The sequence below is a fragment of the Aquarana catesbeiana genome, linkage group LG08 (genome assembly GCF_042186555.1).
Source record: "Aquarana catesbeiana isolate 2022-GZ linkage group LG08, ASM4218655v1, whole genome shotgun sequence".
In the NCBI taxonomy this organism is placed as follows: Eukaryota; Metazoa; Chordata; class Amphibia; order Anura; family Ranidae; genus Aquarana; species Aquarana catesbeiana.
In genome coordinates, this window is record NC_133331.1 from 258,538,410 (window position 1) to 258,565,496 (window position 27,087).

The following is a 27,087-nucleotide window of genomic DNA, read 5'->3' on the forward strand; positions in this document are numbered from 1 at the left end:
TTCTGCCCAATGGTCTTTTTTTTTAATTTGCATTTTAGTGTAAATATGAGATCTGAGGTCTTTTTGACCCCAGATCTCTAAGAGGTCCTGTCATGCTTTCTTTTTTTTTCTATTACAAGGGATGTTTACATTCCTTGTAATAGGCATAAAACTGACCCAATTTTTTTTTTTTTTTTTAAATAACATTGTAAAAATAAAAGTACAGTGGAACCTCGGATTGCGAGTATTGCAGTTAACGAGCGTTTCGCACTGTATTTTTAAAAATTGGAACTTGGTTTGCGAATGTTGTCTCGCAAAACGAGCACAATTAAGGCCAAAGCGGTGTGCAGTACCGCTTTTGGCCTGAGGTGAGGGGGGCGCCGGAGCCGAGCAGAGCCGAACGTCGCACTCAGAAATGCACAGAAAGGCCCGAGTACAGCACGGCTGACCTCAGCAAATATCGTGTAGGAAGTCCATTCTGAGGTTTGCCGAGGTCCGCTGAAGTGTGCTCGGGCCTTTTCGGCTGTTTCCGTGGCTCTCCGGCGCCCCCCGCCTCTGGCCGCATGCAGTATTGCATCACATTGAAGTCAACGCGGAACAAATTATTTTCCTTTCCATTGACTTCAATGGGAAAACTCGCTTTGATATGTGAGTACTTTCGATTAAGAGCATTCTCCTGGAACGGATTATGCTCGTAATCCAAGGTTCCACTGTAAAATAAATAAGAAAAAAATTATTTAAAAAATTGAAAGCGCCCCATCCCGCCGAGCTCGCGCACAGAAGCGAATGCATATGTAATTTGCTCCTGCATATGAAAACAGTGTTCATACCACACATGTGAGGTATCGCCGCAATCGTTAGACCAAGAGCAATAATTCTAGCACTAGACCTCCTCTGTAACTCAAAACTGGTAACCTTTAGAAATTTTTAAATGTCGCCCATGGAGATTTTTAAGTGCTAAAGTTAAGGGTAAAAGTTTGTCGCCATTCCATGAACTTCCAATTTTGAAGCCTGATATGTTTGGTATCAATTTACTTGGCGTAACATTTATCTTTCACAATCTAGAAGAAAATTGGGCTAAAATTACTGTTGTTTTATTTATTTATTTTAAATTGCACTTGCAAGACTGCTGCGCAAATATGGTGCAACATAAAGTATTGCAATGACCGCCATTTTATTCTCTAAGGTGTCTGGGTGGAAGAAAATATATGTTTGTGGGTTCTAAGTAATTTTTCTAGCAAAAAAAACCAAACTGATTTTAACTTGTAAACCACAAGTCTCAAAGAGGCTCGGGGCTGAAGTGGTAAAAGAAATCCAGGTATGGATATTTATACATGGTTACATTGCTCAAACTTGGACCAGTGTATCTCCACATATACCATAAACCTGACCAGTGCCCCTGGAAGCTAGAAATCGGTAAAGAAGACGCCACTTCTCCAGTGATCTCCACTTGCTTCTGGGTTCTATGCTGAGCAGATGGCCTGGCCACGGGTGTAATTTAGAGAGTGCTTTGTATTTTCTGAATGAATGCAAAGCATTCTCTGATTGGATGAGCTGGAGAAGCAGGAAGGTGATGTTACTCTCCTCCTCCTCATCCAGTCAGAAAACATTGGCATTGATTCTGAAAATGCAAAGCATTCTGGCCCCGGTGCCAAGCGGCACAATGCAGCATGGCAGCCACTTGGCGTGGGACTCGGAACAAGTAGCGATCACTGGAATGGCGGTGTCTACTTCAGTAATTTCCATCTTCCAGGGGCATCGGCCAGTTATGGTATGTGCCTACTTATATTGGACCTCCTGAAGAAGCAACTTTGCTGCGAAACTTGTAGAGGACTGTCGCCAATATGCATCATACCCGGTACCCCACTTTAACACTGGGGTTCATGATCATTTTCTCTACAATCTTTAAGCACTATATACTGCTGTAACTAATTGATTGTAAAATACAATTGTGAACTTGGCTTTCACCTTATTGGCACGGTGCAGCCTCCGAGTCCTTGTTAAAGTGATTGTAAAGGCAGAATTTTTTTTTAATCTTAATGCATTAGTAAAAAGCTTTCTGTGTGCAGCAGCCCCCCTAATACTTAGCTGAGCCCCAAGGAGGGCGGGGCTGGGTCGGGGCTCTGTGTCTGAATGGACACGGGGAGCTATGGCTGGGGTGCCCCCATAGCAAGCTGCTTTCTGTGGGGGCACTGAACAGGAGGGAGAAGCCAGGATCACAGAAGTGGGGCCCAAGAAGAGGAGGATCCAGGCTGCTCTGTGCAAATCTACTGCAACAGAGCAGGTAATTATAACTTGTAAAGTCTAAGTTTTTTTTTTTTTTTTTTTTTTTATCCCCTATAAAAATAATAAACAATCTCTTTCAAAGTGGAGTTCCAGCCGTTTTTGTGTTTTATTAAAAGTCGTATCTGCTGACTTTTAATAAACACACACTCGCCTGTCCCACGGTCCAGCGATGCGGCTTCTCTTCCACGTCTCTCCCCGGCGCTGGCATTGCAAGTGTGGGCACCCGGCTGTGACAGCTTGTGGCTTCACAGCCGGGTGCGCACTGCGCCTCCTCAATGGCTGGGCAATCTTCTGGGACCCGTGACGTGTCCCAGAAGATTGCAGGGAGAGGAGAACTTGTGCTCACGCCGCCTAAGTGGCCTGAGTAGAAGTGGTTGTCCCCCTTCCGCTCGCTGGCGTTTCTCTGGCTTACCGTTCTCACTGCCGTAGTTTTTTGTTTTTTGTTGTTGTTTTTTTTTATTTTTTATAATCTGATGCTTTTAATGGTAGAGATCTGGGGTCTTCTAGACCCCCATTTGTCTCCGCAAAGTGAACCTCATCCCTTATTTCTATCACAAGGAATGTTTACATGTCTTGTGATGGGAATAAAAGTGAGTATAAAAATTAAAGGGACAGTTTTTAAAAATGTAAAAATTTAAAATAATGCAATTTTTTTTAACCCCCCCCCCCCCCAAATCCCTCTATGCTTGCGCACAGAAGTGAACGCATACATAAGTCGCGCATGCATATGTAAACGGTAGGTGTTGGCACCACACACGTGAGGTATCGCTGCGAGCGTTATAGCGAGAACAACAATTCTAGCAAGGAACCTTTGCGCAAATACCATGTGATATAAAAAAATTGCAACACCCACCATTTTATTCTCTAGGGTCTCTGCTGTTTTTTTTTTTTTTTTACTTGTAAACTCCTGGTCCTTAAAGAAGAGCTCCTTTCATTTCTTTGTTTATTTTAAAGTCAGCAGCTACAAAAAACTGTAGCTGCTGACTTTTTTAATAAACACACATTCACCCGTCCCAGGATCCAGCGATGTGCTCACCTGAGCCATCGCTTGTCTGCCTCTTCTCTCCCTGGCACCAGCATTTCAAATGTGGGCACCTGGCTGTGACTGCTGAGTACGCACTGCGCATGCGCGAGTCACGCTGTGTGTCCTGAATGGTCCGGCGGTCATCTGGGACCTGTGACGTGTTCCAGATGACAACAGGTAGGGAGGGGGAGATCCAAGCGGAAGTTGGAATGGGTACCTGTTCCAAAAAAAAATGACATGCCAAAAGTGGAGGGGGAGGAGTACTTAAAGTGGAACTTCCTCTTTTGGGTGGAGCTCCGCTTTAAGTGGATATTCTGTAAGTGAGCACAGGACAGAATGAAACACGAGTGCAGGAACTGACTGTATGCAGTGGAGGGGAGTATAGGGATCAATATTGCTTGATATACTGGCTCTGGATGAAGCAGATTGGCAACTTTTTATACTGTTGTAGACCAAAGATTTCTAGAGTCATAATATCCCATAACAATCCCAAACAGTCAATAAATACTAGAAGTGAAAGGTTAGCCCTGAGAAATGGCTATTAGCGGGGATTTGTCAGTGCACAATAAAATGTGAATGAGCCCTTTGTCTGGTGACTGTTGTCTCCAAGTCAGCAAGTGTTGGCAAATTCAAGATTTTATTGTTGTCGCCCAAACGAAATCTTCCAATAGGGACGCCTGTTCTGATGACTACTGCTTAGGAGGGGATTTTCCCTGTTGTGTCTAAGATTTGTTTCTGTGTCTGCAAGGTCTTTTTTATGTAACCAAGCTCAGTGCTTTCTCTAATATCATGTAGTATCTCTTTTTTTTTTTTTTTGTTTTTTTTGTTTGTATGTTTTTCCACGTTGTGATTGTTCTACTGATTTGTTTTTCACAGGTTGTGAATTAATCCAGGAGTGCAGCTCCAGCCTACGGCCTGAACCCCCGCCCCCCAGTGTCATCAGCCACATGGATTACCAGGGGATTAGCGCAAGGAGGGAGACGGACTAATAAGGGGAGGGGGCAAAGGGTTGCAAGACATTGTACGCTCCCCTCACTCTGGAGATTTGGAGGAGGGGAGGCTTTTTCACCCTCATCAGCCCCCGAATTATTAGCAGCTGCCTGCAAGCCCCTTTTGATTTATCATGTCGGGGCTTATTTAATAGCTTCCGTAGAGCTGCCTGTCCCCCGCATCTCATTTCAGGCTCATTTCAAATACATTTCTCCCATCGCCTACAAGTGCTGCGTGGGGATATGCTGTACACCCTGGTTCCCTCCTCCCATCTCCACGATGCCTGCAGGAACTGTCAAGTCTTTCAAACCCAGCAAGTACATCCCTGTGACCGCAGCAACTGTGTTTCTGGTGGGCTCAACGACGCTCTTCTTCGCTTTTACGTAAGTCTCGGAAGTCACTGACACCTTTTCTTGAAGTGTGTAATTACATTTGCTTTCCTTATTTATATGATTCTTCACTTTGCACAGATATTACTAGTTGCCATGGATGATTAGGACACACTTGGTGCAGAAAAATGAATGCTGACCTTACAGATGTAATAATGGAGACGTAGAGACTGCTATTGCTGGCCGACTTTTGCAAAGCAAATTTTCTGGCTCGCTTGAAGTTCGGTTTTGGTTCACTGACCAATCGGTTATGCAGATCTGATTTAACTTGCTTCACACTTGTTTTGGGTCATTTAATGAGAGAATAATCAAGCTGGATTATTGGATGATAGCCAGTCAGCTAGTATTGTCAGGAGGAGGCTAGAAAAGGCAGCTTTCCTATTTCTTGACTAAGCGCTAACATTTGCGCGAAACGCGTCTACCTCTTTCTCCCCTGCTCCGTCTGTTAACCACCTGTCACATGAAGCTTCAATAAAAAGTATCATTGGAAGTGCAGCCGTCCAGAATCATTTGCTTTATGATATTGTCAGGTGGAGGCTAGAAAATGCAACTTTCATATTTTTTGATGGGTTTCTCTTAAAGTGACCCTGTCAGCACAGTTTCATTTTGTATGGTAAAGCACACCTGAAGTAGAAGAGGAGACATATTTACCATTCCAGGGTTCCTGTCACACTCAGTGGTTCCTCTTTCCAGCTTGTAGTGACACACAAGATCCAGTAGGAGAAACCGCTGTGTGTGACGGGGGGGAAAAGGTATTCAGTCAGTCAAATACTGCCTGCCGCTCTCCTTCCCCGATCTAAGAACTACAGTGGGAGGGGCTGAGATTTCCCTTCTGACGTCAGCTGCGAGGTCACGTGACCGGCAATGTGACATAAGGTATTTGGCTGCATGATTTAAGAAAAACAAAAAAAAAAAAACACTACACAGTATATCTTGTTGTTATTACATGGGGCTGCCATTAGCCGGAGGGGAGGAGATGGCTCACAGACTAGTACCTGACAGAGGGAAAGGGGAGAGACACTAACACAGCGTGATGACGGAGGCATGCAAACTGACCATGGTATCGTGGATCAGCAGCCATGCTTACTGTGGTTGGCACACACGGAGAATAAGGGTTAAAAAAATGCTTTAATGCTTAGCTCCAGGCAGATATAAAAGACACAAATTAATGCAGTTCTGTATTCCTTAATACATCATTTTAAAGTGGTTGTACATTTTAGACTTGAAATATGAGCAAAGCTTTTATAGTGTGTATGTGTCTCAATCCACAGCACTAAGTGTCATTTCTGTCTGCTGCCTCGTTCCTCTGTTATCAGCATGAGTCACTTAAGAGATAAAAAGGTGACGGGAAGGGAGCTCCAGCACACAGCCTGTGATTGACGGCCTCAGCCCTGTTCCTGTGTGAAGGTGGGGGGGGGGGGGGGGGGCTCCAATCGGCTATCATTGAGCTCTGTGGAGTAGAGAAGAGATTGCGGCAGATAAACAGATTCAGAAGATTTGTTTCAACTCCGTGTATCATCTGAGGCCAGTCATTTCACTGGGTATATGGAAGGGTTTACAACCACTTTTAGGCTGGGTTCACACCATCCCCGCATCCGTCTCACAGCAGGGGTCTGGTGCATCCTGGTTCACTCGTCTGATTTCAGCCCAAATTTTGGGCTGAAACAGACCAAAAGATCTGTAAAACGCACTGGACCTGCTGCTGAGATGTGTGAACCGGCTCCATAGAGATCCGGTCAGAATCTCCTGCTATTGCGAACCCAGCCTAAATGTATTTCTCCCTCATCCTTCATGACCACTAACTGAGAGCTTGTTCTTCCCACGTGATTGAGACCAGAAACGGGGAAGATTAAAAGCTCCACCTCACTCTTGCCACCTCAGTGTTTTTCCTCTTCCTGTCAGTATAGGATGTGAGAAGATTATTTTCGTCGGCCCATGGTTTTTTTTTATTTTTATTTTCAGATTCCCTGTAAAGTCACAGTTTCCCTTTCAGGGCCCATAACAATAAAGTGTTCTGTTGTGGTACGCTAATGTGCATTATGACTGCAATTGATTAAAATATATGCATTACTCTTTGGTGTATGTGTTCCTTGTGTCTGACCAGCACTGCTGGTCAGACACAAGGAACAAGGATTTGGATGGCCATGTGGGCACAACTTCCGGTGCTTGGAATGCACAGCAGCTGTCAGTGACATCATTTTTGTCACTCCTGCCGGGTAATAACGATATAGGCTGAAGTTACATCATGGATTATGCACTTTTAGTAATTCTGCGACTCAAACCTGATAGGGAGCTGGGCACTTTTTTCCTCCCAGGTCAATACTGTTAAATAGAAGTTTTCTCAGAGGACCTCTCTGCTCAAGGTCCTAAACCGCTTGGGTGGTGCAATAGCTGCTGATATCCAGATCAGTGTTGGGAAGCCATTATTTACTTGACTTTTTATAAGGAAATATTGCTAATGGATGGAAGTTTTCTGGACGTGTGTGTGTGTGGCCTTAGTCTGATGTGCTAGGACGGGTCACCTAGGATCAAGGAAACAGATTCCAATTGTAACTCCTTGGAAGCCAATATTTGAATTGAATAGTGAAAATTGTGATCAAGCTTCTCCTTCAAAAAGTTTTGACTTTTTGTTCTTGAACAATTTTGCAATGTACAGGTTTTGGTTATGTATGTCATTCTAGTCCTTTGTTTCTACCTTACTACTTGGTTGCGTCTAATACAGGTGTACTGTATTCAGGGCTGCTGTTAGAAATCACGGGGCCCCGTACAGATCTGGTCCCCTCAAACAGCTGTGCAGGGAAGTTGCTGTTACAGATCCCACTTATTCTGGCAGGCTGTCACTGGGCTAAATCTACATGGGAATGACAACTCCCCCCTCTACCTTCCCCTTCAGGCTCTCTTCCGGCACTTTGCAGAGGTTAAAGAAGAACCCTGAGGCAGAGCATCTTATTACTGCTGCTGCTTTTGTGGGCGTCATGAGTACTGCGCCAATCACATGGGATGAATAGAAGAGGGTCAACAGGGATTGGCGCAGTACACATCCCACCCACACAAGCAGCAGCAATAGTAAGATGCTTCATCTCTGGGTTCTTCCTTGGCCCCAGAAAAAAATGAGGTGGGGGGGAATGGGGATGGGAATCATGGGGTAGGGGGGAAGGAGGAAGTGGGAATAAAGTGGGGATGGGGGCTGGGTGGAGAAGAACTGGAGTGAAACTGGGGGATCCTGGTCTGTATAGGGATAAAAAAGGGGCAAATAGATGGGCATCAAGGGGACTGGAGAGGTACGGTCAGGAATGGGCATTGGGATGGAAATTTGGTTGGCTGGCGAGGAATAGCCACAGTATAATAAAAGCAAATGGGCTCTCTGGCAGGGAGAGGGATTAATCACCATTAACTAATAAAAAGACAGTGTGGGGGGGGGTGCCGTGCAAGGTGGGGGATTCCAGTCACCTGTAGTGATTGTGTATGGGGGGGGTGGGATGACACACCTGCATGAAGGTGAAGTGTCTGTAGAGAAGACTGGCTGGGGGGGTTTGGGGAGTGAACTGGAGGGACTAATTGTTGGGAAAGTGTCAGGAAAAAAATTCCGGAAGGCCGGGGAAGAGGCTGTAAGTTATCAGAGCTTCTAGATGTCAGCAAACCATCTGGGAGAAGGCAGGAAGGGATACCAACAACCGGAGAGAGAGGCAGTGTGACAGGCAGAGATAGACCTGTGTGAGGATAGAAGGGAGCAGGTCAGCAGGATGGGATAGTGGCGGCCCCTTTCACACTGGGGTGGTTTGCAGGCGCTATTGCGCTAAAAATAGCGCCAGCAAACCGACCTGAAACTGCTGCTGCTGTTTCTCCAGTGTGAAAGCCCAAGGGCTTTCACACTGGAGCGGTGCGCTGGCAGGAGAGAAAAAACCTCCTGCAAACAGCATCTTTGGAGCGGTGAAGGAGCGGTTTATTCACCGCTCCTGCCCATTGAAATCAATGGGGCAGCGCGGCCATAGCGCCGCTGCAGCGGCGCTTTGCAGGTGGTTTTAACCCTTTTTCGGCTGCTAGCAGGGGTTAAAACCACCCCGCTAGCGGCCGAATACCGCCGCTATAACGACGGTAAAGCGGCGCTAAAAATAGCGCCGTTTTACCGCCGACGCCCTCACTGCCTCAGTTTGAAAGGGGCGGGGAGGAAGATGCCGGGGAGGGAGAGAGCCATGAAGACAGCTGGACACGAGACAGATAACAGAACTGACCTGTAGCAAAACAGCTGGCTAAAGCGAGGGGAACTGTTGCCAGAAAACTGCTGGGGGGAACTTCAAGGGCCCCCCATGCACCTAGGACCCCTGGGCAGTTCCCAAAGGTGCCTGTGCGTTAAGACAGCCCTAGGAAGGAACCTCTGTTCTGGGGGCGTGGAGGTCCTGAACAGGGAGGTGGATCAGTGTGGCTATTACAGAAATGATGCCCTGTGTGTCTCCATCCAGCAGCTGAAAGCCGACAGGAGAGAGAAACCAGCTTTCAGCTGCTGGATGGAGAGGGCATAGTTTCTGTAATTGATGCACCGATCCACCTCCCTATCCAGGCCCCCATGTGTGCTCGGAGGGCCCCCCCCTCAGTGGCCCTGACTGTATACACTTTCTAACTGCGCTGGTTAGCTGCTACAGGCACAGCTTTTGTTTGTGGCAAGTTGGGTTGCACTATTTGATCTTTTTTTTGGGTCTCAGCCTTAATATGCAACCAGTGTTTGTACTTAAGTGGCTTGGGTTTAGAGCTCCTTGGCCCATAAAATAAGCTCCATAATGCTGTTTTTTGTTTTGTTCCCCCCCCCCCCCCCCCCAAAATTCATTGCACTAGAATTGATGGTCGCTATTATGATGTCATAATACACCAAGGCTGTAACTTTTTTTGCATTTTATACTTCATTTGAAGCAGCGCTTTTTGTATTATTGTGGAGGTCAGTGTATACTGTATATGTTGGCTACATGTATAGTATTTATTTGAATCTGTACTCTTCATTATTCATCTAAAACACTTTTATATGTTCAGATCACACATTTTTAAGGCTTAGATCACCTTTCTGACTATGTTTCATCTTACACATATACAGCATTTAGGGTGCAACATGAAAGATGGTCTCATTCCCTGACCCCCCCCCCCCCCCCCTCTAACTGTCCCTTTTTCCCCAACTAACCTGCATCGTCTTGTGGATAATTGAATTTAGCGATACCGTGCATGGCTCCACGCCAGAGAGACTCCGATCGCACTGGTAAAAGTGAGGTGATATCGCTGCATATCTATAAATACATAAGTGGTCCATATAGTGAACTTGGTGCGGAGTTATTCACTTTAAGGTGATTACAAAGGAAAAGGAAGCCCCTCACTTAGGTAGCGCATAGATGAGTGTGTTTGTTTTTATTTTTTTTTTTATTTTTCCATTCAACCAGTGGGTTGAATGAAAAAAAAACTGACTCAATTCCCCCAATCCACACATTCCAGCAGACAGGGAAGTTGTACAGAAGTCAATGGGTAGACAACCTTCCTGCCCACACATGGATGGAAATTTGGATGGTGCCTGCTGGCTGAATTTCAATCCACATATGGCCACCTTTTAGTAAAGGGCTCTTTTCATGTGTCTCTAGGAATGGGACGTTAGGGGAAATCTTCCTGCCGGAATACAGCAAATAACTTGACAGGGGGATTTAAGCCTTCCATACTCTATTCAAAGCAAAAAGTTAGCATTCACTTGAAGTGGTTGTAAACTTCAGTCTTTTACTTTGTACCTATAATAAGGCTTACTTATAGGTACTGTAAATATCTCCTAAACATGTACCGTTTAGGAGATCTTTACTTTATATGCAGCTGATGACGTCATCTGTGCATGCGCCCTGAAGGAACAGCCACCCGGGTCGCTCCTTCAGAATCCTGTGTCGTAAACTACAGCTCCCTCGAGCATGCGTGGCTGTAACGTCATCGCGGCTTCTGGCCAGTCACACAGTCAAGAGTCCGTGGACCCAGAAGTAAGATGGGTGAAGGTGGTAGTGGCCTCCAGTGATGACATCACATCGTTGGAATGCTTTGTTTTCAGGGAAGTTTCACATAATACGAGCACATTATGACTTTATCTTACAGGTTAGGGGAAAAAAAAGGCACCCAGCAGTTTACAAACGCTTTAAGACAGAAAGTTTTTTGCCTTCATGCATTCTCTGCTCTGTAGGTTTTAACATCCAAAAAAATAAAAATAAATAAATCGTTTGCAATCACTTTGAAGGCCCATTCTGCCAGCACTTCTGGTACAGTTATGGTTATAGACTGGTGGGCTGAATTGGCAGCCGACTACTTGTGTGTTTTACGCGGCCCGCTGGCAGTGTGACTTGAGTTTCAGGATACTTTGCACTTCATTGAATTCTGTGTTTTGCCCCATACAGTAGTGGATTCTTACTCTGACCATTTTAGTTTTATAATGTCTAATAATTAAAACGTCAAGAAGAATGAGAGTCCCTTGTAATGGTATGAAAAGCAGAATTATGTGGAGTTCTCAGAGTCTCCAAAGATAAAGCCAATAGGTGATTCTGTAAAAGTGATCTATATTTTTGGTGAGCTGTCTAAAGGTAATCTTTGAGAATAGAAATAAGGTAGTTGCCATTGTTCTCTTCTGTTCCTGAGCTGTCAACTGTCTTCTTTCTTTGCTATAAGCGGAGAGTCATTGGCAATAAACAAGAATGTATATAATTGGGTGTTGTGACTCCTTATTTGCTTTAGTTTATCTCAGGTCAGTGCTGTAGAAAACCCCTTCAAAAAAGGGATAACCATTCACTTCTGTCCTGAAATATTCCTTTTTAAAAGAAGTGTGGCCAAAGCTTTTTTTTGGCCATACTTCTCTTGTGGGTCACATGGGGTGCACTCACTTTTGCTCTCTTGTGACCTGGAGTCAGCTTACAGCAGGCTGTGGCCTCTGCCGCCCCATCTGAAACATCTGATTTTATTGATTTGCAAATTCAATTAAACAAACGGATTAATAGTATAGCACCCTAATACTTTATTTTTGTAGGGAACTCATCCAGAGAGCGTATAACACCCTCAGCAATGAAAACTTAATAGTAATGGTTCACCTGGTCTTCCTGGAAGTTTTGCTTCTTCGAGAGTAAGGTTGAGATGTACAGTCTAAAATAAGACAAAAAAAAAATACATATTACAGTAGATCAATTGTAAATGCACAAATCCCGGTTCTCTCAAGGGAGAGGAAAGGGATCATGTGTTCATACTAAGTATGAACATCAATTGGTCTCCTCTTAGTCCCATCCCTACAGTTAGAACAAACCCAGGGAACACAGTTAACCCCTTGATTGCCCCCTAGTGTTAACCCCTTCCCTGCCAATGAGATTTATACAGTAATCAATTACTATTTTTAGCTCTGATCGCTGTATAAATGTCAATGGTGTCTGATCTGACTGCCGCAATAGCGCAGTCCCAATAAAAATCGCAGATTGCCGCCATTACTAGTAAAAAAATTTAAAAAATAAATCTTACCCCTATTTTGTAGACACTAACTTTTGCGCAAACCAATCAATATACGCTTATTACCATTTTTTTTTTTTTCACCAAAAATATGTAGAAGAATACATATCGGCCTAAACTGAGGAAAAAATTAGTTTAAAAAAAAAAAAAAAATTGGATATTTATCATAGCAAAAACTACAAAATATTTTTTTTTTTTTTTTTTTTTTTTTTTTTTGTGTGTGGTTGTAGCGCACTATAACTGCAGAGGTGATCAAATACCACCAAAAGAAAGCTCTATTTGTGGGGGGAAAAAAGGACATGCATCTTGTTTGGGTTCAATGTCGCACGACCGTGCAATTATCAGTTAAAGCGATGCAGTGCCGAATTGCAAAAAAAATGGCCTGGTCAGGTAGGGGGCAAATCTTTCCAGGGCTGAAGTGGTTAATTTGAAATAAAATCAAATTTTTTTTTTTTTTTTATCTATTCTATCCACCCTGCTAGCCTTGCTATCTAAAGTGCTGCAAAATTCATAGAAGTGTCTAGTTAAATAACCCTCAGGAATTGGCACAAATTGTGTGGATAACAATTATGTAGAGCTGGTTATCACACTGTGCATTCACAACAATGCTCTAATATACTGTACTGTTTATATTGGAAAAACACATCAGACTGGGATGATATAATTCTAGGTCTTTAGAATCAACAGCAAAAAGGTGAACAACAAGAGGCCTTGGATGTGGATGCAGTATGTTGAGGACAAGAATAGTATCACAGGTAGAAGATAAGACAAGGGCAATCTAAAAAGCATAACACCAGGACACATTAACTACCATAATGAGCTGATAAAACAGGTCAAGTATGTGTCACAAAGTCCATAAATGACCTCCAAACATCCCAAAATGCAAGTCGCAGCCTAAAGGGTAAAGCACCCTGTACATAACAGACAATAAACGGAGCGCCATGTATAACTTGTGTGGTTTTGCTTATCTGTAACCTGTGCCGAGAAAATGCATAGGACACCATTGCCAAGTTCTCTCTTTAAAAATACCGTACTTGATAAATGAAAGGTTTCAGTTTTCATTGGAAAAGTTTGTGATTAAATTCCAGTATCTTTATAAAAAAAGATTAAAATGAAGGTTTTATGATTAAAGTGGAACCCTATTATTTAAGGGCCCTGTGTAGTTAGATTTCCCCACCATTCCTTTAGGCCCTCCAGCAAACAACCATCAGATTTGTTGTCCAGATATTATTTAGTTCATGTACCGTCAGTTTTTAGATAAGTAAGACCCCTTTCACACTGAGCTGTTTTTCAGGTGCTAAAAAAAAAAAGGGCATGAAAAAACGCCTCCCCTGCAGCCCGAGTGCTTCACACTGGAGCGGTGTGCTTGCAGGTTGTTAGAAAAAGTCCTGCAAGCAGTGTCTTTGGAGCAGTTTGGGAGCGGTGTATACAAACCGCCCCTGCCCATTGAAATGAATGGGCACTGCTGCCAAAGCGCCTCGGCAGCGGCGCTTTTCAGGCAAATTTAACCCTTCGGCCGCTAGCGGGGGTTAAAACTAGCGGCGCTTTACCGCTAACGCAGCCCACTGCCAATGTGAAAAGGGGTCTAAGGTAGGTATTGCTAGATGTTTGTAATAAGCTGATTTCTGTGGCTGCTTAACTCAGATTGTTCTTGGGTCTGCTGGTTCCTTCAAAATGTGAAAAGTGTCACCAGCACACCAAGGATCTTCAGAACGGGTTCAAAGCTTAGTTCAGCCATCACATTATAGACACAGGTAAAGTTTTAGAGCCAATCAGGACCCCATGTGACGAAACGTGCCTGATGAAGGGGTCCTGCGTTGTCTGTGTCTCTGTGGGGGAGATTCACCCTCTCCTAATTGTCCTGTTTACCATTATCATTGGAAGTGAAAGGAAAATCCCACATTTTGGGTTGTCCCCAAAAAAGTCATAGATGGGAAATGTTCCAATGGGGACACTAGTTCTGGTGATCTGGGGGTCCCCAAGGTATTCCCCCCTCAAGTGTTTTGTAACCATAAAAAAAAAAAAAAAAAAAAAATCCTGTTCCTTTTTAAAGCATGTTATATAGCACAGCGCCTGTGCTGTGTAATTTGGCCCCTTGTAACACCTGAAATTCGTGGCTATGCCCCCCCCCCCCCCCCCCGTAAACTGACTATGGTTTATCATGGCTGCTGAGCCCTGACACTGTGGTTAGTTCACGTGCCTCCATCATCCACTGCTCTCCTCTGTCCTTTTCTCCCCCATCCTCTCCCCCCACCCCTCCCTGCCTGTCAGCTTCTGTGTCTGTAAGATGCTCCGCCCCCCATAAATCTTCTGCCACTATTTGTTATAAAGTAAATATTTAAAAACTGTCACTGCCAGCCCCGCTTTTATGTAGCCATGACACACACTGTAAATATTTTATGCAAAACGAAGCTTCTAAATATTGTTTCTCAGAGCTCTTCAGGCCGGTCACGTGACTCCAGGCTTCGCCTCCACCCCTATCTAAGGGCTACAGCGGGAGGGGCTGAGTGGCCAGCACAGAGGTCACGTGACCTCGGCAGATGTGAGAGGAAGAGCTCAGCCCCTCCCGCTCTAGCCTGTACATCGGAGTAGGAGAGCGGTCGGGGGTCACGTGACCGGCCTGAAGACATCTGAAAAACGGTATTTAGAGGCCTCGATTTACAATGGCTGTTATGGCTACATAAGAGGGGCTGACAGTGAAAGTTTTTATTAGAGTTACAAACCCTTTAATTTGCAGAGATTACCTATCACTTCCTATTTTGCCTTGGGACAGGAAGTAAAGAGAAATCTCCCCAATGGGACAAACATGGCAAACCCTCCCTAATATATATGTATATTTTGCCTGTAGTTCTACTTTAAGCTTTTAGATAACTAAAATAAAATCTGTGGTTTACGATCAACAGCAGGTATACACCTGGACCCCTTTAAAGCGGTATTAAACCAAAAACCAACATTTTATTGTTATTGCACCTTTACCAATCCTTGGATGTGATGTTATTAGTTTTCCTTAGGCCTCTTTCACACGGATGATCCGTATGTCCGTTTTTCATCCATCCGTTTTCGGATGAAAAACGGACATACAGTCATCCCTATGGAGCGTCGGATGTCAGCGGTGACATGTCCGCTGACATCCGACCCGCTCCGATCCGAAAAGTGTAACGGAGGAAAAACCTACTTTTTCCTCCGTTTTCGGATCGGATCGGATGACGACGGACACTACGGACCGTCATCATCCGATCCCCCCATAGGGGAGAGCGGCGCTCTGACAGGTCCGTCGCTGCACAGTGTGCAGCGATGCACCTGTCATCTTCCTGCTCAGCGGGGATCGGCGGAGCTATCCCCGCTGAGCAAGCGGATGTTCACGGGGCGGATCATGACTGATCTGCCCCGTGTGAAAGAGGCCTTAGGCTTTCTTTTTTTCCTTTTACTTTCATGTAGTGATCCAGCCAGTAAGCCTGTTTTTCAAAACAACCTCTCCTGCAAATGTAGTGGTTAGAGGATTGAGACAAGCCATTTACCACTGACGGGGGCTTACAATGATCAGTTTTTATTTATTCATGTAAAAACTTTATCCAATAGAAAAAAACTGTTGCTGTAACTGCAGTTTCAGCTGGAGTTTGGCCTAATTTAGTTGGTGTATCTAAATCTAGTAGTACCTCTAATACTCCCCTCCACACAGACTGACAATGCTGCTGCCCCTGTGCTCCTTCATCCAGAGTGGGGGTGCTCTAATACAGGAGGTGTGTTGCTGGCCAGATCGCCAGGTAAAAACAGAGGGGGTAAAAAAAAGCCTAAAGAAAATTAACGCAGCCACCACATTCAAGCATTGTTAAAAGGTATAAGTCAGGAAAAGGGTACAAAAGAATTTCAAGACAATAGATATACCATGGAACACAGTGAAGACAGTTATCATCAAGTGGAGAAAATATGGCACAACAGTGACATTATCAAGAACTGGGCATCCCTCCAAAATTGATGAAAAGACAAGAAGGAAACTGGTCAGTGAGGCTGCCAAGAGGCCTACAGCAACATTAAAGGAGCTGCAGGAATATCTGGCAAATATTTGGCTGTGTGGTACATATGACAACAATCTCCCATTATTCTTCATATGTCTGGGTTATGGAGTAGAGTGGCAAGAAGGAAGCCTTTTCTTACGGAGAAAAACATCCAAGCCCGGCTAAATTTTGCAAAAACACATCTGAAGTCTCCCAAAACGTGGGAAAATGTGTTGTGGTCTGAAGAAACCAAGGTTGGACTTTTTGCCCATAAGATATGTTTAGCGCAAAAACACTGCACATAACCAAAACACCATACCCACCGTGAAGCATGGTGGTGGCAGCATCATGCTTTGGGGCTGTTTTTCTTCAGGGAATTATGAACAGTTCCAAATACCAGTCAATATTGGCACAAAACCTGAACATGAAGAGGAACTCCATCTTTCAGCACGACAATGACCCAAAGCATACAACCATATCAACAAAGGAATGGCTTCACCCGAAGAAGATTAAAGTTTTGGAATCACCCAGACCTGAATCCCATTGAAAATCTGTGGGGTGATCTGAAGAGGGCTGTGCCCTCGCAATCTGACAGATTTCGTTTGTTCATTTATGTGTGGCTTCATTGGATCCATCCTTTGCTCAACAGTTGTTTGGAGCCGAGATGAACTCCTTCCCTGGCCTGCTCTCAGTGGTGGCCACAGAATTTCTTACCCTTGTAGCCTGAGCGGCACACATTTTCATCAGTTCATGGCGGCATTAGTATTCCCTTGACTATATTTTATTGTTCTTGCCTTTGATTGAAAATCTCTGTCCTAAATAAACATGAGGTCTGCAGGAATATAGGACCTCGGTCTTGCTAACAAACGAACAAAAGAATGTCTTGTTTTCCTAGAAATCCCCCTTAATGGATTGTTTTATTATATTTTTAAAACAATCTTTTTATTGTATTTTTTTGTTTTGTTCTGGGTTCTCCTACCTGTTTCATTCCATGCCTCTTTCTCTTTCTGCCTTCCATTCTGTGTCTGTCTGGCACCCCATCTGTCCTTTTAATTCTGTCCCAGTTTGCGGGATTACTTGGTATATACAAACCATCTAAAGAGATTACAGCAGTCTGAACCTCATGATATATCCTGCTAGTGCTTGACTATTTAGATAAAAAAAAAAAAAAAAAAAAAAGCTTCCCGTACATACTAAGCCTTGTGCCCGTAGCCATGATGACCACTTTTTCAAAGGGGGGGGGAACCTCAGACATCATATGGCTGTTGCGTTAACATTTAAAAGAACTATTCTAATGAAAAATATTTTATTCTCATTACTGTGTTAGCCTAATGCTTGTTATTGTCATATTTAGTACATGACTTCCAATTTTTCATCTCCCAGACTTTTATTTGTTTTCATTGTTTACCTGCAGAGAAAACTGTCCGGCAAAAGTGGCAATTACAGGGACTAACTATATGACAAGAGAGCTTACAACAATCAGCTTTTATTCTTATGGTACAAAGCCTGAATCTGGGCTCCGCTCCTCGCACCTTTACACAGTGAATGCTGTTATCCACGGTACCATGTTATCCATGGAAATGCTTCTTCTTAAGCTGGCCATACATGGATCAAAATTTAGCTGGTTCAGCAGAGACCGGCCCAATTTCAATCCATATATGGGCAATTATGTTGTACAGAAATCAATCTACCGATCGCCTTTTGTACAAACGCCCTATTGGATTTTACCCACTCAATCAGTGCTGCCGGTTATAGCTGCTTAGTGTATTCTGATGGCGGGGAAGCCTCCCTGCTATACAATAGCCCAGCGGGGAGGATTCCCTCATCTGCCCCGAATGTGTGGCTGGGGTAATCAGGTCAGGGTTGTTTTGTGTTTTTTTTTTTTTATAGTGTTTTTTTTTTTTTTTTTTTTTTTTTTTTTTTTTTTTTTTTTTTTTTTTGTGCAACCTTCTGGCTTAATGGGGTAAAAAAACTGATCTATCTATGGGCTGCCTTAGGGAGTGGTCCAATGAGGCACAACATGTAATTTATTCCTGGTTGAGTGATACTGGGTGGCATTCATCCCAGAGGACATGTTTTGGGCAGAGGAGATATTGCCGGGGACAGATGCAGATTGAAAGTGGTGATTATTGCAGCCACTGTTCCTCCCAGTGACACAAACAACGGGACACCTTTCCTCCCACTAACTCCTACAGTGGAGCATCATTCCTTCCACTGAGGCCAACAATGGGTAACCATTCCCACCAATGAGTCAATTGATGGGACATCATTCCTCCCACTCCCATCAATGATAGGGCACCATTCCTTCCACTACTACCACCATCAATGTTGGGGCACAACTCCTTCCACTACCACCACCAATGTTGGGGCACCACTCCTTCCACTACCACCACCACCAATGTTGGGGCACCACTTCTTCCACTACCACCAATGTTGGGGCACCACTCCTTCCACTACTACCACCACCACCAATGTTGGGGCACCACTCCTTCCACTACCACCACCAATGTTGGGGCACCACTACCACCAACAACGATGGGGCACTGTTCCTTCCTTCCACTGACCCCAAAACTCGGTCATTATAACTTCCACTGAGGCCAAAGTTTGAGAACAAGGAGATGGGGTTCTTCTCTCTGACCCCACATATGCCATTCCTCCCACCGGCACCAGTGGTGGGGCACCACCATTCCTCCCACCGGCACCAGTGGTGGGATACCATCATTCCTCTTGCAGAGGAACACGGACGGACACACACACACATGTGCTCCACAGTCTAGCCCCTCAACAGTCTGACAGCCAGTGAACTTAGGGAATTCTGATGTATAAAGTACATTATTTTGAGTACAGTATTTTAGGTCTTGTTGGTAGAGTTGTACTGAAGGTGGGAAATAGGGTAGTTTGGCACAACCTTTTGTACAGCCAGTGCTACTAACCAGGAACCGCAGTGTATGTATGTAATGAGCTAACATAGGTGTACATCCTGTACAAACATAATTACAAGGTGTATGCAGAAACAATGTTTTTAAAACATTGAATCACATTTCTAAGAGTATTTACAAGCTGATCACTTTCAGTTTTGTCTACAAAAAACACACAAAGCTGTTTTTAACCTTTTTAGAGAAAGGTTAATGCTCTAAATTAATACTTTCTCACCTGAAGAATAGTTGCATTCAAATAAGAGATGTAACAAAGAGTGCAACTGCAAAGGCTAAAAGAAAACTAGACTTTGCTCTCCGATATTGGAGCATTGGTCAGTCTGCCAAAGAGATGATTGGTTAGCTCTGCTTAAACCTCACATCACCAAGCCTCTGTGAAGGTCACATTGATGGGTACAATGGCATTTGGCCATATGACCTGCACCAGATGGGAAGGAGATTCTAATTTCGGGAGACAGAACAATGTCAAACTTTTCTCTTTGCTTACCATCACATAGGCCAGGATTATGCGAACAAACTTTTTTTTTTTTTTAAATTTTGGTCTTCTTTGAAGACAACTTGTACAGTAGTAAGAAAATGATTAAGCCACCATTGGCCTTCACGCCTGGGGAAAAATTTTGTGAATTATCATGTCTTTATATATCCATGGTAATGTGCATTATTTATAGAATAGAAACACCTAACCGCATCCCGACCGCCTCACGCAGATATACTGCGGCAGAACGGCACGTACAAGCAGAATCGCGTACCTGTACGTTGCCCTTTAAAAGGCAGCTTGCAGGCATGCGCGCCTGCCGGGAGCTTTGTGAGTGCGATTGCGGGGATACCCGCGATCGTGTCACGGAGAGGAAGAACGGGGAAATGCTGATGTAAACGAGCATTTCCCCGTTCTGCCTAGTGACAGGACACTGATCACAGCTCCCTGTAATCGGGAGCGGTGATCAGTGTCGTGTCACACATAGCCCCCCCCCCACAGTTAGAATCACTCACTAGGACGCACTTAACCCCTACAGCGCCCCCTAGTGGTTAACCCCTTCACTGCCAGTCACATTTACACAGTAATCAATGCATTTTTAATTGCATTGATCGCTGTATAAATGTGAATGGTCCCAAAATCGCGCCAAAGGTGTCCGATCTGTACGCCATAATGACGCAGTCACGATAAAAATAGCTGATCGCTGCCATTACTAATAAAAAAAAAAAAAAAAATAATTAATAAAAATGCCATAAAACTATTCCCTATTTTGTAAACGCTATAACTTTTGCGCAAACCAATCGGTAAACGCTTATTTCAAAATTTTTGGTAAAAAAAAATGTAGAATACATAAAAAAAAAGTTTTTTTTATAGATTTTTTGGGGATGTTTATTATAGCAAAAAGTTTTTTTTCAAAATTGTCGCTATTTTTTTGTTTATAACGCAAAAAATAAAAACCGCAGAGGTGATCAAATACCACCAAAAGAAAGCTCTTTTTGTGGGAAAAAAGGACATCAATTTTGTTTGGGAGACACGTCGCACGACCGCGCAATTGTCAGTTAAAGTGACGCAGTGCCGAATCGCAAAAAGTGCTCTGGTCTTTAGCCAACCATATGGTCTGGTGCTTTAGTGGTTAAAGTGGCAGTAAGACCAAGTTTCATCTTATGTAATAGTCTAATGCCCATTTTGGCATTTCCAAATATATATTTTAATTATTTTGAATAATACTCTTAGGCCAGAGCTAAACGGTTGTGGGGGGGAGAAAGTCAGCCCTCAGTCTGGTAGCAAGTAGGTTATAGCAGAAGAGACTGTATGTCTTCTACTTTAAAAGCCCCTTTCCTGCTTAATGTGTTTTTTTTTTTTTTTTTTTTTTTTTTTTGTTTTTTTCTCTAATTATATACTGCTGCTCAGTATGCAACTGTAATATTCCAGGAGTAAGTGGGACAAAACTCCCATGTTAATTCTTCTGTGACCAGCCAGTGTAGAAGGCTTTCTAAAGACTGAAGGCTCCAGACCCATAAGACTGGGGGAAGATGGAAGCAGTAGTGTAGAGGGAAGGGGGCATGGGTGCCACATCACTGGAGGATACTGGCCCATTATGACAAGGATTTTGGAGACCCACGTCTGAACTAGATGAGTGTCTACTACCAGCCCATAACGTAAATGTAAACCCGAACAATGAACTTCTCCTGTTTGCTTTGTTTTTGCCTGTTTAAATAGACCATTGAATGTCTTTATCTGATAAATGCAAAAACTATTTGTGGATCCTTCCAGAAATGTCAGCTCCCGATGCATACTTGCGATCATGAGCTTTCCTTTCATGCGACCACTGTGGCAGCCAATTACATAGTTCACACGACCCGAATGCCCGCATTCGCCTCACTGGCTTTTAGAACTCCTAAAGGGCTGTGTGGCAGGAAGCGATTAAAAGCGGGCATCGCAAGGTGTCTGAATAGGCCGCAATGGCAGGTAAATCCACTACAAGGAATTCTGAGCATTTTGCAGGCTGGTAAACTGCTTTGAAATGAACAGGTGAGCTGTGAATGATCAGCCAAGGGCAATTTTATTTTTCATGTAAAAGAAATCCACTTGATTTCGTTTTATCTGTGTGTGTGTTGTGTGTTTTTTTTTTTTTTTATGTATAATTTTTATATTAAATAAAAACCCACATGGGCTAACAATTTTCATTTCACGTACATGTCTTCCCTCCTTTTTCATAGCTGCACAACAGTTGTGCGTTACTGCTTCTTCCCACAATGTATGAATCAGCGCACTCACTGAACATAATGCACATCCTGTCCCATTATCTCTAGAGTTGTTGAGAGAGTTTGAATAAATGAGCTGAGCCACTAAGAGCCAATTCTAGTGGCAATTCTACAAATCCTAATGTTTCAAAAAAAAAAAAAAAAGAAAACGTGAGTTACGTAAATGCATTAAAATCCAAAAACGTGCCAGCAAGAAATATGTTATTCCACTAAATAACAACAAAGAAAATGGCGCCCGGCTGCACACAGGATCAGCAGACTGTAAAGCTAAAATAGTAAAAAATTATGAAAGTTAAAGATTAAATCCAGCCTTGCCTTCAGTCTCGCACAGTAGTACAAGCTCCTCTCCTGTAAAAAAAACTTACCTTGATTTCACTGCACAGCTACAAGGACACCCAGCATCATCTGGCCATCCTTTCATAATCTGGGTTCTGAGGAACTCAAGGGTTCCTCCAGAAGTTGCCAAGGGTTTTTTGTGCAATGAGCAATTTCTAACTCTCAGATAAGTAGCCACTATTGGCACTTATGTTGCCTGTCTGTAAAGGAACTTTCTTTCCACTTGCCGCTAAAGTATTGGGGCCTTTTCCTCACCGACCACCAATAAAAGGTGGCCCACTGTTGTGACAACCAATGGGGTACTTCTCCACTGACCACTAATGTAATAGGCCCTACACTTATCTGTATATGAGGTCATTTCTCCACAAAGCACAAATGTGTTGGAACACTGCAGTTTCCTCTCTCTGAGTTTCTTTGCTGGTCATAGTTGTCAATTTTGTTATAATTATTGAAAATCTGACCGAAAAAGGTGTGCCAACCGTCTCCCGCTCAGTCCTCTCAGCTGAGTGCGCTGGCCCGAGTGTTCTGGCGGACGGGCCATCCCTCTGTCAGAACACAATAGCTCAGCAGGGAAGATCGCTGTGCTAACATCAGGTTGAACGAAAAAAAAACGAGTTTGTATGAGGCTTTAGTTGTTGGTTCAGACAGTGGTTAATTGGGTAACTGAGTGTATAATTTCATCAAGTGTGATGACCTATTGTACACTATGTCTAATGGGATTGGTTAGCCAGAGCCAATACCTTTTAAGCAAGATAATGCTCGACGTACCAATTTTAGAATTCTATGTGGAATAGGGGGATGTGGGGGAATCAGGAAGTATTAGGGGGGTTATAGTTAAGCAATCTGGTAAAACCTGATTGGGGGGAGGAGTGGGGGGAAAAAAAGAGGGGGTGAGGGTAGGGGGTTGCTGGCAGGATGGGCTGGACCAGTGGAGTATATTAAAGCGGGAGTCCCACAAATTTTTTTTTAAAGTCAGCAGCTACAAATACTGCAGCTGCTGACTTTTAAAATAAGGACACTTACCTGTCCCAGGGTCCAGCGATGTCGGCACCCGAGGCCGAACCGTCCCTTGGTCCTCAGATGCTGCCGCCGCCATTTTCGGTTAGGGAATTGGGAAATGAAGCCTTGCGGCTTCACTTCCCGGTTCCCTACTGCACATGCGTGATTCGCGCTGCGCAATCCGAATGGTCCCTGCTTTCTCTGGGACCCGTGTGTGTCCCAGCAGACAGCGAGGGGGACAGGAAGTGGGGTAGACTACCGTGGGAGTCTATGCCCGGAAGTGGGTGCAAATACCTGTCTTAGACAGGTATCTGCACCCCCCTCCCCCCTGAAAGGTGCCAAATGTGACACTGGAGGGGGGGGGGGGGGGTTCCGAAAAGCGGAGGTTCAATTTTTGTGTGAACCTCCGCTTTAAGCACCGGGTTCCAGGAGAGCCGTGCCCTCATCAGAATACAGGAACATATTCCAATGAATCCACATGTTGGAATGAGGTTCACGCTGGTCACGTGAAGAGAGGACCAGGTCCTCCATCTGATTTTAGTTCCTCTACCTTCATCAAACACATGGTGACAGAAGGAGGTTTGCAGGTCTTTCCGCCTCAAGGAGATGCATGGATTTTTTGTAGGTTTTGGCTGGCATATCTAAAACATGTAGGAGAAAGAAGGTCAGGTCATTTGGGAAGGTATAGAAAACCAGTAAGGTGAAAAAAAAAAAACTACCCTTACAACCACTTTAATTTGATTTAATTTGATTTTTTTAACTGTACTAGCACAGCTGGGATTACCAAGAGGAACATATATAGTTTGCTTGTTTTTAAACACTTTTTCCTTAGATGCACCCCTACCCATCAAGTTTTATGCTGGGAAGATGATTGCAGCAAACAAAACACAGAGATAAATTTAAGGACTAGCAAATAAATTCTAATTATGCAATAACCATGCTCACAAAAGCTGGTATTGGCTGCTCAAAAACACACATTTCTTTGATGTCCTCTTTCTGTTTAGATATGTGTCACGGCCTTGATGAGCCATCATAAGGTGTTATTTTTCCTTTTAAGATTCATTAAGCCAAAGTACATGTTGAACTGTTTTATAGCAGCTTTCTACTGCATTTATCACAAATCCCCAAAAATGTTTTAAGTAATTTCATAGAAAGAAGACAAGGTCTGAACATGTACAAATTAGAAATTCGGGTTGTTCAAGCAAACCTATTAAATATCTATTTACCTTAGTTTACACAGAGGCCCCACGTTGTACAATATGAAGACTATGTAAACTAATTATCCTAATCCTACAGTACAGAACACAGATTGAGTATTCTAGATCCTAAATTATAGGCTGTTACTTTCAGATGATTACACACTGGCAAACTTTTGAGGATATTGCTGCCCCTTTGCGTCCCTCTTACAGCCCTACTCCACTTTGGAAGTCCTCAGTTTTGGTGTGTTTTTAAGGTGATGGACCTCTTCTCCCTTTACAGAGAAATTACTCATAGCATAACTACTTTATTATTTTCTTTTCGCTATCTTCTAATACAACAAAAGCGGTGCATCCAAAACGGTGCAACCTTGGGACTCATACGCGCACCCCACGCTGTGGGGATGTCCTGCAAAGTTGCTTCAGGCACTGGATCCTGCATGGACACTCACCGTGGCACTTTGTACAGCACATGTAGATAACCACACGGTGCTATAGAGGTTTAGTGTCATGGTACATCTCTGGAACCCAGACCCTCAAAACACTTCCTGGGGGTATGCCCACCATGATGGCTGAAGCCTGGACCCTTTAGAGACCAACAGTGTGAACAAGTAAGGCAAGATCACCCTGTAGCTCTAAAAATGGGATTTGAGTTTGCAATTTACATTACAATGTAAAATTTTAAAACTTGGCACAAAAACTCCACCACTCAGAGGTTAGTCTCAGGTGGATGACCAGATGTACACAGTTTGTGAATTTTACAGCCACTTCTACCTAGAGCCGGTTTAAGCTACTGAGGTGCTTCCTCCTGCCCTTTTGCCATAAAGATTTTGTTACAGGACCATCTTCACCTGGGTTGCTGAGTACTTTTTCTTGGACATGCTTACCTTATTTCAACATCCTACTTCACGAGTACGCCACAGGGGAATACTCTCACTTGTAGCAACAGCAGTAACCAGGCAAAAAAGAGCCACTACAAAAGCTCAGGCAAGCAAAGAGACCTGCTAAATCTAAAAAGTAATTGCCATTTGTGAGCAAATAGAATGGACAATTTAAGACCATTCGATTTTAACCCAGAAAAGATTTTCACCCTTCCGAAAATCATTGCTGAGCTCTATCCAGTGAAAATGAAGTTCACTAAAAAGTGGTCTGTTCTAGTAGCAGACCATGCCATCTCATTCCTAAACGTCTCACTGTACCAAATGAGGATGTTCCTTCGCTCAGGTTTTGCGGATAGACTCTTTATACAGGCAGGCCAAGCTCTGCAACCAGCTATTGCTGCAATTACTGTTTGTCAAACTGCAGATAAATGAGCTAGGGATCTCCAAATTACAGCCCTCCAGCTGTTGCAGAACTACACGTTCCATGAGGCATTGTAAAACTCTGACATTTACAGACATGAGGCTTGATGGGAATTGTAGTTCCTGAACAACTGGAGGGCCATAGTTTGGAGACCCCTGAGGGCAATGAACAACCAACATGATCTCTGCATTCCAAGACCATGCCTTAACTGAGCCATTACAACAATTAGCTTCTGCCAGGCTCTTTTGTATGGATGTCCTAGAACAAGTGATTTCCGCATTTTCAGAATGGCTCTAACTTTCAGTCACAGAATCTTGTGGCTTAAAACCTGGTCAGCTGCAGCTACCTGTAAAAGATGCCGAACACACATGCCCTTTGGAGAAAAAAGTATCTTTTAGTAAGGCACTTGAGAAATTAATGAAAAATGTAATAGCAGTAAAGGTTCTTCTGAAAAAAGCAGAGCACTCAACACTCTACCCCAGCTTCAAATTCAAAACCTTTCCATTCAATGTAAAACTTGGCCCACAAATCCCACTAAGTCTTCCCCCAAAGCTCTCTTCCCACTGAAGGGGTGCCCTTATTCCTAAAGGGGGGGGGGGGGGCATCTCAGACCTGTAGATTCAGTTGGTGGTTTCAAAGGGGTACAAAATAGAGTTCAAAACTCTAACCCCCCTCACCTTCTTTTTTTTTTTTTTTTTTTTTTTTTTTTTTTTTTTTTCTTCTTTCAAATTAGCCTTTCTACCTGGTGGGCGTTCTGTGAATGTAACTTTCGGCTGCAAGCTTCCTACTTCGGCATTCTGAAGTTGGGTTGGTTAACCCCTATAGTTGTTGGACCTGTTTGTCTAGTTATTGCCAACCCTTCTTATTCATTGCTTGGGGATATCCAAGGGTCTGTGAATGAAGGCTGTATCCTGTACTGTACGATTAGGATAAGAGTAATTTTGACCTAAAAAGTCCATATCTTGGACATAAGACGCAGGCCACCCTCTCCTACTCGTGGGGTACTCTACTTTGCTTGTTACAAAACTGAGGACTTAGAGTAGGGTAGGGTTATATAGGGGGGTGCCCAGGGGCAACCTGAGGGTACCAGCCTATAATCCCAGGGTCTATGAATACTTGTACAGTATAACCAAAAGAATTGTGCACCACCACCCAGTGCTCAACAATTTTATCCCTGCGCCCTAGATTCTATCAAACACAGTGCTAATTTCTCTTTTTATCTAGACGGCTGCCACTTTTTAAAGTAATGCCATATAATCCAAATACATGATTTCCTATGTAATGGACAAAATGGCGATGCTAACTTGCATAGATCTGTGTGTGTGTGTGTGTATATATATATATATATATATATATATATATATATATATATATATATATATATATATATATATATATATAATATAGTATGTGTGCATACATACA

The 27,087-nt window shown here is 43.5% G+C and overlaps 1 protein-coding gene across 1 annotated transcript in view; it reads left to right on the forward strand.

Moving 5' to 3' along the window:
- The window catches only part of ZDHHC5 (zDHHC palmitoyltransferase 5), a 77,182-nt gene that overhangs the window by 15,640 nt on the left and 34,455 nt on the right, over positions 1 to 27,087 (forward strand). The window contains exon 2 of the mRNA XM_073597098.1: positions 4,166 to 4,662. Within this exon, the coding sequence (XP_073453199.1) occupies positions 4,559 to 4,662 (104 nt within the window). The 5' untranslated portion in view covers positions 4,166 to 4,558. The remainder of the gene's footprint in view (positions 1 to 4,165; positions 4,663 to 27,087) is intronic.